This window comes from Pseudoliparis swirei, chromosome 18, assembly GCF_029220125.1.
Source record: "Pseudoliparis swirei isolate HS2019 ecotype Mariana Trench chromosome 18, NWPU_hadal_v1, whole genome shotgun sequence".
In the NCBI taxonomy this organism is placed as follows: Eukaryota; Metazoa; Chordata; class Actinopteri; order Perciformes; family Liparidae; genus Pseudoliparis; species Pseudoliparis swirei.
This window is the reverse complement of record NC_079405.1, coordinates 19,667,105-19,681,372: the sequence shown is the minus strand read 5'-3', so window position 1 is coordinate 19,681,372 and position 14,268 is coordinate 19,667,105. Positions and strand designations below refer to the sequence as shown.

General features: G+C 39.7%; 1 protein-coding gene across 2 annotated transcripts in view; it reads right to left on the bottom strand.

Annotated features, from left to right (window-relative positions):
- Positions 1-14,268, bottom strand: part of LOC130207796 (receptor-type tyrosine-protein phosphatase gamma-like) — a 473,173-nt gene that overhangs the window by 44,227 nt on the left and 414,678 nt on the right. For both annotated transcript variants that reach the window (XM_056436504.1, XM_056436503.1), the window contains exons 10-13: positions 8,412-8,520; positions 7,823-7,872; positions 6,773-7,547; positions 1,098-1,251 (exon numbers count right to left, since the gene is read on the bottom strand). In XM_056436504.1, the coding sequence (XP_056292479.1) occupies positions 1,098-1,251; positions 6,773-7,547; positions 7,823-7,872; positions 8,412-8,520 (1,088 nt within the window). The remainder of the gene's footprint in view (positions 1-1,097; positions 1,252-6,772; positions 7,548-7,822; positions 7,873-8,411; positions 8,521-14,268) is intronic.

Genomic DNA, 14,268 nt, shown 5'->3' with positions numbered 1-14,268 from the left:
TTCTCACTACTTACTTTAAGATGAATGGGTATCAACTTCAGTCAGCAAAGTACCATTGGAACAATGCACAATTATAACTTCAAACTACTATAATGCTTTTACTGTAGCAGCTATTATTTTCTTAGCACTCATCAGATTGCAGAACAATTACAGAAATATATTCTATATTGTGAATTTGGACAACACAGTGATGTTAGCCTTGATTGGAACAAGCTGTCTATCTATTTCACTAACTATAACAGTTTTGCTGTGTCCTAAAACACATTTTAAGCTAATATGCCAATAAATACAGGAGGTTATATACATTTTAACAAGATACTTATGCTCTAGCAAAAATGGACCAACCGTGTAATGAAAGTGGAATAGGTGAACATTGCTAGGCATGAGATGTTTCCAGACACGAACCCTGTGGACACACACCGGCTTGTATGGCAGCAGATCGCATCATCAAGCCGTGACAGAGATGCAACATAATGCTGTCTAATCCTGTGAACATCAAACATTCACATCTCCAACTGATTTAAGTTACATACTGACACTTTTAGAATGCTTTTGAGATGCCAAACTCACTCCACTACTGGTGTCCATGTTTTACCCTCCTCAGTATCTCCAATATACCAATCTTGGCATTCCCTTCCCATCTTCAACAATAACCAAATGCAGCATCACACAGGGGCGACTGTGGCTCAGAGGCAGAGCAGTGTCGTCCTTCAATCAGAGGATCCATGATTCCGCTGGTCCATGTCTATGTGTCCTTGGGAAAGACACATAACCATATATTGCTCCCACAGGCTGTTCCGGCGGTACCCATTTTTCCAATGGGTATGAATGATTAGTTCATCCTGATGAGCAGGTGGCACATTGCATAGTAGTCCCTCCCAACAGTTTATGAATGGGCGTGAATGGGTGAATCATGACAAGTAGTGGTAAGGCGTTCTGAGAGGTCGGAAGACGAGAAAAGCGCTCCAAGTACAGTCCATTTAGCATTCACATGCAATTTTCAAGTTATTTATGCAACTTTCAAGTCATCCATCCATCTTTCAACTATCAACTCAAAAGTACAGTATATCATAATGTGATGCTGTTGTTGTACCCACCTCCAGTAGACGAGCACAGCCAGCAGTAGAATAAGGCAGAGGAACGTCAGAGCTGAAACCACCACCAAAGGTACCAGCCACTCCACGCGGCCCAGTCCCGCACCAGTACCGGATCTTGTCTGGTGGGTCAGGTTGGTCCCAGTACTTGGACGGTCTGAAAGAAAAAGATGGAGAAAGCAATGAGGGACAGAATTATCGTCAGGTGGAATATGGATATGATTGAAGGTGAAAGCCGTGAATGCTACTTAAAGCATTCTGATTCTGACTATTCGTGGAAATCGGGACTGGATTAGAATGAAAGTACGAAAGAAGTAGAAAAAAAGTAGAAGAGGGAATAAATCAGGTTGGAATGATAGAGTTACTGTTAATAATAACACATTTGTGTTGAATCACATGATCGATGCTTCAGGCTTTTATATATTTGCTTTCATATTACAAGACAAATATATGAAAGCCTCTGCCACATATTTTTTGTTGTACAACCAAGGATATTGAAAAGAAAGGACATCAAAGTGAGAGTCTTTTTTTTATCATTGTACAGCAACATAAAGTGTTGGAAGCAAATGAAAAAAGCATAAGTTGGCAGGAGAGCACAACAATCTACTGAAATATTGATCTACAAATATTTGGGAAACTCCTCAAGTCACCTTGCAAAGGCAGTCCTTAAAACATACAAAACAGCAGCGGGCAGATGCACACATTACTAAACGGTACACATAGGAAGATAATAAAAAATAAAACACTTTTTTAAAGAAACATTTCACCTTTGATGGAGCTTGACCAATTCATACTTAATAAATATCAAGCTAAGTTACGTTTCCTTTAATTGGTTTAGACTTCTCGTGTATTTTTGTTTTGTATTGCCTTAACCATAAAGCTTGAAATTAAAGTGTGCTTTTTATTTGCAATACACATTAATTCAGCCAAAAACATGAATTCAAATCAGTTCAGTAGACATTTGTGCCAAATTTAAACTAAATTTAGTAGATGAAATAATGTTGTAAAATGCAATAAAACTTCACATCAAACGCCTCTCAAAGTAATTTCTGTATGTTATTAAGAGAATAGGGATTTACAGCTACATTACGAACTTTTCCACTTGCTGTTTTGGTTATTGTACAGGCATGACAATATATTTATTTAAAGGTAGTGGTGGCCTATTGAGACTGCATATGAACAAGATCCCTATTGTTGTCCTTTGCCACTGGAGGTTACTACAGGAGCAGTTCAATCTTTAAATGCTCAAGGTTATTGCTGTAATTTGACTTTCAACAGTCCCAAACACAGTTGTCGATATTTAACGTATAGCGAGCTAGGAAAAACATCTACATTTTTTATCCTGGCTGCAAGGCTCTGATTGGTCCACTTATTCTCAAACCAAAGCATACACAGCTTTTTGAATATTTGGACACAAACCACTTAATCAGGCTGTTCACCTGTTCACACTAAATGAAATCTACTCAAACTGTTTGTTTACTTGCATGCAAGTCCAACATTACAATTCACAAAGGAAACGAGGAGCTAACTAACAGCTGGGACAAAAAAAGAATCTAATTGTAGACAGTGAGGAGACAAGTTCTGAAAGAATATGAAATCTTTGAAAAAATATTTAGCTTTAATCATGGAAGGATAACTCATTTTAAATTGTGTGAATTTTTCCAAAGTTTGGTCAGAATCTATTGGAATTTCTGATGTCTTGTTTACTTTCTTCTTCATGTTGCCATGCAGTACATAGTTTATACTTTATTAGACTCTGTATGTCGTGTGTAATAGGAAAGCAACCTATTTGCTTATCTAAGCTAAATAGATTCTAGACCTACTGTAGGGGATACAGATACATAAGTCTTTCTTTAACTTAATCTCACAGAAAACTGAAGATGCAAACACAAACCATTAAATCAAAATGAATAAATTTCCTTGCTGATGTCCTCCATCCTTTGTTCTATGAGGAAGTGCAGCCAGATAGTTGCATCAAAACAACACACACCTCAGGGTGATATCAGTCATTTGTAAAATCCAATTAGCCTTTTAGGTCCATTAATCTACACAACAACCATCAGCACCACCTACCCACTTCTGTGGCTGCGGCCGTGACGTTGCCTGAGCTGACGCCGGCCCCCATGGACTTCAATCTTTGCCTGGAGCCGAACACTACATCAGGCCGGGCCCCTGCACTGCGCTGCAGCTGGCTCGCATTGGCACAACGTGTGCATCTCCTTCCTTACATCCACACACGCACGGACATGCACAGTGCACTCAGAGAAACCTGTGAGATGCCGCCTGCCTCTGTAGCCTTCTCTTTTCCCTGTCTTTCTCTAGAATACAGCACTCTGACAAAAATAAATAAATAAACCCTTGACGACAGCACACAAACACATAACACTCACGCACACAGAGACACACACACACACACGCACACACACACACAAACAGACACACACTCATGTAACTCTAAATGAAGCAGTCTCTTTTTTTGTCCTCCCCTGCAGCTGAGTCCAGCCTGCAAGCCTCATCTCCTCCCGCCATGTCTGAAAGTAGGCCAGTACTCAGATCAGAGCGAGAGGAGAGGGGGAGAGGGAGAAGCAGAGCAAGGATGAGGGGGCACTGGAGGAGTGAGAGAGGGGAGGGTGGGGACAGTGGGAACAGGAAGAGAGGAGGGACTAAAAAGAAAAAGAGAGTGAGTAATGAAAACAAAATGAAAAGTATGGAGAAGGTATGGCTACGTTTGATAAGCAGAGAAAGAGGAGGATGCAGGAGACACAGATAGGATTAGTGAGGGAATTTGGGGATAAACAGAAGAAGATTTCTGCTTAATTTTGCAGTTTTTCCCGATTGTCCCGAGTGGGTCCCCAATAAAGCTGTGTCAGTGCTAAGATGGACTGGAAGATATGAACAAGCTTATTAATAGTGGTGGGAAAAGTATTAAAATCCTTTCCTGAAGTAAAAGTATATTGAGTAACATGTATTTGGCAGTATCCAAAGCAAAATACTCATTATACAAAATTATAGATAAACTCATACTGTTATTGACTCAAATAGCTTGATCTGATATTGGAGACTATGGGGGCTATTTATTAAATGAAATTGTATGTTGATATATTATATACTATTTATTTAAATTCCTGTGTAAGTTGCTGGTGCTCGAATAACAAAAAAGAAAAAAGAAAACTAGGGACATTCATGTCACCGACCAATCAGCTACCACCAGCTACCATTAGTAATTCCCCAAACTTAGAAGATGGTACATGTCTTACTCGCCCAACTCAACCACTTCAAGAACTTCAACATTTTAAACTTGGCAAACGGAATTCACATAAACAGAGAAAATATTCAACCTGAACATCTGAGTGAGAAGAGACCTGAAAAAAAGTTGGATTGAACAGCATCTTTCAGATTGTTATGTTATGTCATTAAAATGTAATTAGTGGTGCATTTATGAAACAATGTTTCTGGTCAAAGTGTAATTGATTTTGACTACATCGTAGGTCTTGTCTGGCGTTGAAATGTATAAATCGATCATATTGTTTTGTATGTATACTCTCAATCTGCAAAGTGACTGATAATTGCAATCTGATGGATGTAGTGGAATAAAGTACAAGTATCATGAAACTAACCATCTGTGGCAACTGTAGCCTGTGCTACATCCTGCTAACTTTTACCCAATTTCGCATAGATTTCAGAGTTTTACAATAACAGCGTAGCGTTTGTTTCAGTTAACAGAGCTGACTCTTCCCTTCTCATGACTGTGAAAACAGTGATTTGTAATTGTTTGCTTTCTGAAGTACTGAAAGCATGCCGTCATTATAAAAGCACCACCTAGATCAGAGTTTCTGAGACAAATGATTACAGTTACTGGTTTTACAAGAACTTCTAAGCTTTTATCCTTGAGTCCGTCCAGTTCAAACTGAATACAATTAGCTAAATGTGCTTTGACAACGAGATTGAGAAAGCCATTTCCGGGAATATCAGGAGATTGCTTTTGTTCATAAGAATTTCTGGTCTTGCGCTTAGTCTATGTTTCAAAGCACTTAAAATTGAATTGATGTCCCATGGTGTTCGCTTGGCTAATGCAGTGCCCTGCTTAAAGTCTGAGCTGGGGGAGGCGGAGGAGGAGCAGGGTGAGGAAAAGCATTAGGTTTGCTCTCAGCTCCTGCTGGAACTCTTAACATTTAACATTACTCTATATCACTTCAATTCATCATCACTTACGACATTAATCAAGGCCTTTGGATGTATAGGCCTTTATGGAAGAGCCTAGTTCCACCTCTTACTCTGCATACAACACATTAAAATCTATAATCCAACTCTATCATGTTTATGCCCCTGCTTCAACTTTTTTCTACAGCTCTAATAAAGATGAACTATACGCTCATTATCTTTATTTCGCAAAGTTGTCCGTCATCGTCAACTAAATGCTGAGTAACAAATTGCATTTACTCCTTTTAAGTCCTTTTTCGCGTACTTGTACTTTGTATTTCTTTTGAATTAAGTACTTTGTTATAACAGTATTGTTCTTTGCTACATTTCAAGTGGTATTAATTACAGAGTAAAAAGTTGCATACAAAATTCCTGATGAAGTGTGTGAGAATGGAACAAAAGAAGGAGTCAGCAGCTGCTGCTGGTATTTTTTCGGCCGCAAGAGGGCCGACCCCCAGAGAGGAGAAACTCCAATAGATACATGTTCTAAATACAGGTTGCAGCTTGCATTGGACACAATTAAGGACAACATGACTATCAGTTAAGGTCAGCGCTTTTCTACCTCCAGCGAGGATTTCTGCATTCACTGAGGACCTTTAACTTTTACTCAGGTGTGTGACTTTTTATATATTCTCATTTTTAATAAAATAAACTGTTTGATAAAATGTTGTCTCCCTGAGGCATTGTTTGCTAAGTGCCATTTACATTGCCAGTAGCAGCTATGACAATGTTTTATACATTCATCTTTATATTACTCTTAAACAATTGATCTCACACCTCCAGACAATAACAGGAGACTAATGTGATCAAACATCTCCATGTTACTTTAAATAGAAACAAAATAGAAACAATAGGGACATTTGGACATTATCTTACCTTTTGGGGATATTTGGAAATGTTGGCCAAATTAATAGAAATAATATGTTTCTACTTCAAATCAGTGGTTTTATTACCTATATCCACAAAAAGACCCCAAGTATCACAGGTGCAGAAAATCCAAAGGCCATACACAATTTCAATTCATCCAACACTTAGAAATATTACCGTTTTGTCAATGTAATCTCACGTCAAGAGGTCCGTCAGGAGGGCCTTGAGCGCCATAGATATCAAACACTTGGATGAATGATTTTATTTTTATGGATTCCTTAAAATTGGATCCTTGACTGAAGGGCACTTGATAAAGGAACAGGCTTTCGGAGAGACGAGTACCTATGAGAACTTTCCGAACACTCAATGTTGACCGTAACCAGTTATTTCATTTTATTTTAATGCGAGAAGATACTTGGGATTCATGAAATAAATACCAGACATTTAGATGGAAAAAGAATGGTTGAGACTTCTTTGAAGTAATCAAATTGGGACACACATGGGAAAGACTATAATTCTAAAGTTTAGCGAATTCAGCAAATTAGCCATTTTCTTGTTCTTTATCTCCAAACAAAGGAAATTGTTCACATAAGGCACATTAGTTGACTTACCAGTGTGGATGGAGAAAGGCCAGTGCTTCTTGTCCCTTCCTGAGCCGGGTCTGAGTGTCGCTGCTGGGTCCTTGGGGACTGAGAATTCTGCCATTTCATCCACTGCCTCTGTGCTGGTAGTTGAGTTGATGTCAAGTGGATTGTGTGTAAACACCTCCAGTTGGTCTTCTAAAGGTGACATGTGAGCTGGATCCGGTTCTGTCTGTTTTTTCTCTTTTGCAGTTGCATCCGGTGTCTCGCTGGACGGTTCATTCTGTGCTGTACTGTTGTCCTTCCTCCCTGCCTCCCCCACACCTCCTGATCCCTTCCTCTCCTTCTTCTCCTCTTTTTCTTTTTCTTCTTCCTCCTCTTCATCTTTATCCTCTCCTTCCCTCTCTTCATCCTCCCCTTGACCCTTGCTGTTCTCTTTGTCCTCACCCCCAGTTTCACTGGTAGCTTTGGCTGTCGTGACAGCAGAGGCAGAAGTGGTGGCGTCTTTGGCGGGCTTGGTGGGTTCAGTGGTCTGGCGTGCGGTGTTGCGGCTATGGGTTGGCGTTGGCGCTCTGCTCGGCCAAACAGAGCTGGGGAAAGACGAGATGACACCGCCGCTGAAGCCCAGGCCGGCCAGTAAAGTGCTGGTCACCACAGACGCCACCGTTGCTTGACTACCGCTGGAGGAAGGCCCGATTCCTGTCGCCATGGATACGAAGGAGAAGGGGATACCTGAGGAGGTCCAAGTAGATGAGCCAGAGGAGATGGGAGCCATGTCAGCTGAGGAGGCTGGAGACACTGTTGGCTAAGAAAGAAACAAGGTAATGATTAGAATCTGAAATCAATTCTTGATTTTCCTCCTCAGGCAACGTTGACTTTATTGACGACATATTTTACTGTTAAGTTATATTATGGGGTGTTTGGATCTGGGTCACGATCGGAACTCTCCCCTGTTATACTTTACCACTGATTCCTAAACCTAACGCCAATACCCTTTGAGACATTCCTTATGCTAATATAGACACTGCTCTCTGCTGGATAACATGTGAAAAGAGCATAATAAAGATTCCCCTCCCTTACCATTCCAGTTTTCACAATCCTCGTCCCCTCAAAGATCCTGGTGGTGTTTGCTGAAACACAGAAAAGAGAGAAAACCGGGATTTTCCAATGTTAAACACAGAAGAGACGACCAGGCCACTCTCAGTGAACGGGTCTCTATGAGACATCCATGAGTGCATTGCAATCACATTCATTACAACACGCCATAATGGAAATGCAAGGCGCTGAATAGTTAATGGGGTAACCAATAAAAGAGATGAAATTAATTCATCTCACTGCGTTTCAGCTGATCTAATACTGTATTTCTTTCCTTCCCTCTGTTACCATCTATTTAGCCTGCAGCTGTTGAAATGAGCTCACATAAATAACCTAAATATGAAAGATGTCGTGATATAACGATTAAAGGAATCCTAACTGTTAGAAAATACTGCTTGCATAAATGTGAGACAATATGCACGGCATGTTGAGAGAGGGCTATATACAGTACATGAAAGATGTGTACTGATGCCTCATATTGAAATTTATGTTGACATTAAAGATAATGTGGCTGCAATTCATGAGCACTTTAGGTGTAAAGTATGATGTGTGTGTGTGTGTGTTTCTTTGTTACCTCTGAAGAGCATGCTCTGGCTGAAGTCACTGCGCATGTCATTCATGCAGATGGACTGAACTCGAAACAGGTACAGCAAATCGGGGGAGACGGGAGTTATGACTGCCTCCTGGAGAAAACACAACACACACACAAAAACAAAATCAGTAAGGTCCTCTAAATTTGTATCAAAAGACATGTTGGTTCAGTTTCAAGGCAGGGAGTGCATATTCAGAGGTAGTTGCATAGATTCAGATTTGGTTCTTCACATTCAACTATAAGTAGGGATGGGTATCGTTTGGGTTTTTTCCGATACCGGTGCTAAACCGGTACTTTTAAAACGATACCGGTGCCTAAACGGTGCCTGAACCGATACTTTTTTTTTAAAACGCACAATGAGGACATTAAAAACCTCTTTGGCCATATTCCCTGTAGAAGCCGTTATCATGGAACACTGACAAACAACGGATATCAGACTGTTAACATTCACAATATATGTTCTCCATTATATGATGTGATATGTATTGTCATGTGCAGACTTTATAGGGTTAATCCTGTCACTGTTTTGATGGGCAAAGAGAACAACCAATCAGAGGGACTGAAGATGACACGTGACAAATAAAGCTTTGCTTCTGACAGCGAGTTCCACTGAAACAAAGTGATGCCCCACGGTCTTTATTTCTCCGTCATTATATTCCCGGTAACACCGGGTATACAGCCGGGACCGCTGTACATCAACACATCTGCGAGCAGACTGTCACGCTCGTAGCTAGCGCTAGCTACGAGCTAGCTTAAGCATGGTTATAATGGCTAATTTATTATTTCTTGGGCTACTTTTATGAATGCAAGACTTGCAATCAACGTTACGGTACTAATCTGAGTTCAGGCTGCTCGTCATCATCGGTCTCCCCGTGTTCAGGGGGACCGGTGACGGTCTCCCCGTAGCGTCCAGCCTGACGCTGGTGTGCTCCACACGGGCTCACTAGTCACACACGGCGCAGCCTCCGCTGTCAGAGTTAAATATGAGAGGCTATCGTAACCTGCTGACAGGGCGGAGTCACCTGAGAAGTTCACAACAATAGTTTTTTTCAATTTCAATCGGCTCAGGCACCGGAAAGAAGCACCGAAATGTGCGTTGCGTTTCGGTCCGGGTAATACCGGTTGTATTGGAACCGGTACCATATTGGCACCGGGTTTCGGTACCCAACCCTAACTATAAGTGGGTCAAACATTACTACTGAAATGCAGTTTTTGTGAGAATTAATTTGTATCTTTTATCCATACATTATTCTGTCAGGTAGTTCCCAAACATTTACATCGACGCCCAGGAAGACTGGACAATGCACTCACTCTTGCTTCAATTATTAATTGAAATGAATGCACAACACAACTTAAATAGTTGTATATTACAAATTGAAATAAACAACAACACAAAAAGAGCAAAAAAACACAAACATACAGTACATCCATCTTAAAAAACAAACCAGACTGCAGTGTTCTACAGTCTGGTATGCAGGTATAATCCAGTGTGGTCTGGTGTTCTCCTAATGAAGCTACAGTGAAGGTCCACCAGAAGTTCACCTCATCCCTATACGCTCTATTATGTCTCGACAGCGGACCTTTAATACAGCCGGTTCACTTTCTATTCCAGCTACAGCTATCTCAAACCAGGCAATGCCCCTTTCTTTCTGTTATTCAGCCTAAGCATTTCATCCACAATGTGTACTTTTTTTATTTCACCATGGTTACTTCCACACCACCACCAGCTCTGAAAAGTGAAGTCAATGCAGACATACCTTGAAGCTGTAATCCTTCTAATGGCCATTATGAGACCACTCCTCTTGTTGCAAAATGAAGTCAGATTGTATAGACGTCTATGAGAAAATGATTACTTCTCATTTGATTCATTCCCTCAGTTAACATTGTAAACATGAGTTTATGGTCTCAATCTTTAGTTTCAAGTCTTCTTCAATACAGTGTGATGTTCAGTTAGTAAATTATGGTCCATTAAGAGTCAAATGACCATGGAGAAGAGCATGTGCTTTAGGGCGGGGCTACAAGGTGATTGACAGGTCTCTACCACAGCGTCTGGGTGATGTCCATGTTTTTGTCTTAGAACTTTAACCCTTTCACAGTGTATCTTCAGTTCATGTCAGTAGATTATAACAATTTGGTCTCCACTTAGCTTCATGGTCTCTTGTCACTTTTGGGTCAGAAAAATCAAGATGGTGATAGCCAAAAACCAAGATGACAACTTCCATTACTGCACTTATTCACAGGATGCAGTGGGAATCAGACGGTATCAGCAATCATTACTACATTCTGAATTTCAGTAAATAAAGATTCTAAGAGAAATTTGGTTTGGGTTTGTCCAAAGACTACATTAACTAACTTATGACAATTTAAAAAAATGTTGGACCATTCATTTTATTCATATAGATAATACCTAGAAAGCAAGCCTACTAATAACTTGGACTAGTTAAACAAATGTGCTTATTGTTTACACATAACATAACCTTACTCTGAACATTTAATCCTTCTGGAAATGTTTTCAACATAAAATCCTTTTCCTGTAAATCAAAAGCAGTTTTGCCTTTTAGCTAAGATGCTTTTTCTCATATACTGTTCCCGAAGGTCAATAATGGTTGTCTCTATGCATGCTCATCATCGTATTAACACCAGAGGACTCCCCCTTTTTATCCACTACAGTAGCAGCACTGTCAAACAGGATCCTGTCTGGACTACTATCGGGGTCCAAGCCTGTCAGCTCACATTCTCATTTAGTAAAACCCTGCTGTCAAGCTTTCCAAACCGGTTAATAGAAAGAATGTCCCGCACAATAATAAAGTTATGCTGCACGTTGCAGTTATCATCTCTGTCACATAAGGCGGTGAACATAAAAGAAACGACATGAAGAGATGAATTCCAATAGAGCCTTGTTTTAATATAATGTATATTAGACTGTCACACCTTATTCTGCTTCATTTTATTTTGTCTATTTCATTATATACAGTAAGTAAAGAGTCATTTTTTAATCAAATCTGACAAATTCATCAGCTAGCCATTTTATAAGCTGCGATATCACTGCCGATAACCACTCAAAAGTGAAAAGAAACCGCAAGCCACTTGAAACTATCATTCTCATCAAAAAAGTAAAATCAGCTCACGTCACCATCACATTTTATCACCATCTACACGTTCAAATATTGACAAATCCTTGAATACTAAAGTGTTAATTTATTTGAAATCTTCAACAAATGAGGGAAACATTTGTAATAATGTTATACATTCTTTTCTGTTAACTTATACTCAGCAGGCAGCTGTTTTTAAACAAAGAAACACCAATAAATTCACTGTAAACCCACTGTAACAGTGTGATTTTGATGCTTCAAAATTAAAGCATTTAAATAACAAAATAAGGTGGGGGTGGGGGGGACCTTTTATTGTGAATAATTTATAAGAAATCAAATGTATTCGTCACCAAATTAGCAGTGCTTTTATATAGCAGCTATTCCTCAATAAAACAAGTCAAAATCATTTAGAGAACTTAAAGCCAGCAGCAAACTGAGCCTTCTCCCAAAGATGACAATCTAATCCGCCCATAAGTCTGATGGAGATCAACATAGTGTGGTCTGCTGTATCATGTATTCCAGCTCTTGGAGTCAGGAATGGAACGGTCTCCTGGTCCGGTCAACCTTTTGTGTGTATTTTAGAATGGCATTAGTATATAGTTCATGTAAAACACAGTGACCAGGCCTGCTTAAGGCTGACAACATTCTCAGTGGTGGTGCCACTTGCTTACATTATTACACTGATACAGACACTGATGTTTTGATGATATATCAATGATTACATGATACATATTGCACATTCAATAAAAACAAGCACACATTTTAATTTTAAGTGTGGAACTCTGTAATTTAATTATAATTATATAATTATAATTCCCATTTTAGCTGTGGATTTCCACATGACTGCTTTAATCTCCATCCGGTTTTCAGAGGGAACTAGATATCATCACCACAAATGCACCATGGGACTTTTTACAGAACTGATAGCTTTCCTGAGCAGGAAGAGCTCTGTCGGACCGTCGTGGGTGTTGCTGTTTACACTGACTCCTGCTCTCACACAGATGGGTGGCAAAGATTGAGTAAATCAGAGGGTTTCATGTAAACATCTCAGGGCTTCGATGTACAGTGGCATCAATAGCAGCTCATAAACAGACAGCATGTCTGAAGAGTCTGGAATTTCATTTACACAACTTCTATGCACCGTTACTTCATACACTAATACAAGGACATGTTTTTGTATATGAATAAACACGCTTCAGACAACTGCATTATTACTTCTACGGTAAGACCACAGCCCTACATAGCCTACAGGAAGACAGAGCATTGCATACGTTTAGTATTCTAAGGCTGGGTTGCCCCAACAAGGAATCACTTTTAAATCAGATTAAATCATGGTTTAACTTTACATCATGTTGCACACATAACTAACTTAAAATAAATATTAGATGTTAACACCTCTTTAAAAGGCAGTTTAGTTTTTACTTTTAACCTGAATTTAATTGAATTATCTTCACCAAAACTTAAAACTCCAATTCAATGGTGATTCACTATTAACTTTAAACTGAGATTTAACTTTTAAAAGGGCTGCCTTTTTTTAGATTTAGAGTCAGACTCTGAGTTTTATGACACATCTGCTGAATGTCATTAAAAATACCGATTGAGCAAGAAATCTGTCGTAGCACTGAACAGGACAATTGGACCAACAGGAATTATTTTCATCAGGTCAAACACTCTATTTATTCAATACTTTGGTTTATGGCCAAATACTTGTAAAACCGAGGACATTCCCATAAGTGTCAGCCGTACTTTATTGTGCTGTGTTTAGTGCTAACATTGTAATTGTGCTGTAGACTCTGAACAGTTGCCAATGTATTAGGTACATAGCTAAAATGAAAGCAGTTTCATAAAACAGCAATAAATGCTGCCTTAGGTTATCGTGCTGTTTTGTTTGAGAGGAGTTGATTTCATTTCGTGGTGATTTTAATGGCCGCAGTTTGTGGTGCCGATCATTGCATTTTGAAAAGAGATTGAAATATTCTGCCCACCATATTACATGAACATAGGCGGACCCGATACTTTAATCACCAATCATTATGTCTCAATGCAATTCAGTAGCATCACAAACTATACATTACAATTTTTATGAAGGAGGATTTATTGTAGGACTGTTGGCCGAGATTCATTGCCAGAAACGCATCGACAGCAAAGCTATTGTCTTCCCTGCCAGTGCTCCTCTTTTGATCCTCCCGTCCGTGTTTTTTGAGCAGTTTTAGACGCACATGAAAGTAGTAATATATTTCCAGCACCAGGTGCTGAGTCGCACTGCTCTCTGCCAATATCTTACTTAACCCAGGCAGCCTATAAAATACAGCAAGAGGCACCTTTTTACGACTTAACCATTTCCTTTCTGTTTTAATGCCAGTAGGCCTAGATGTCGTAAGGCTAGGTAGCTAGTTTGCTCTTGGTCTGTGAGAGAGCTGCAGAGTAAGTAATAAGGAATGTTAATCACATTTGATCGCCCACTTGCAGCTGCAGCGCTCCTCCACCAGTGCACCACGCTGCATCTCCATGTGATCCGGCCCTTAAACTGATTTCATCTTCACTTTGTGCATTACTGCTCAGCAGCCAGCTGCATTCATACTGTATGTAAAAACTTTAGATATGAAAATTGTAACACTACAAGTAGATACGTTTGATTTAAAATCACAAACATTTGATCTTTGGGTGTAAACACTATCAGTTTCAGCTCCACACCCTCCTCACTCCCCGTCGTCAGTCTAACTCTCTTCACCTGTTCACACACCTGT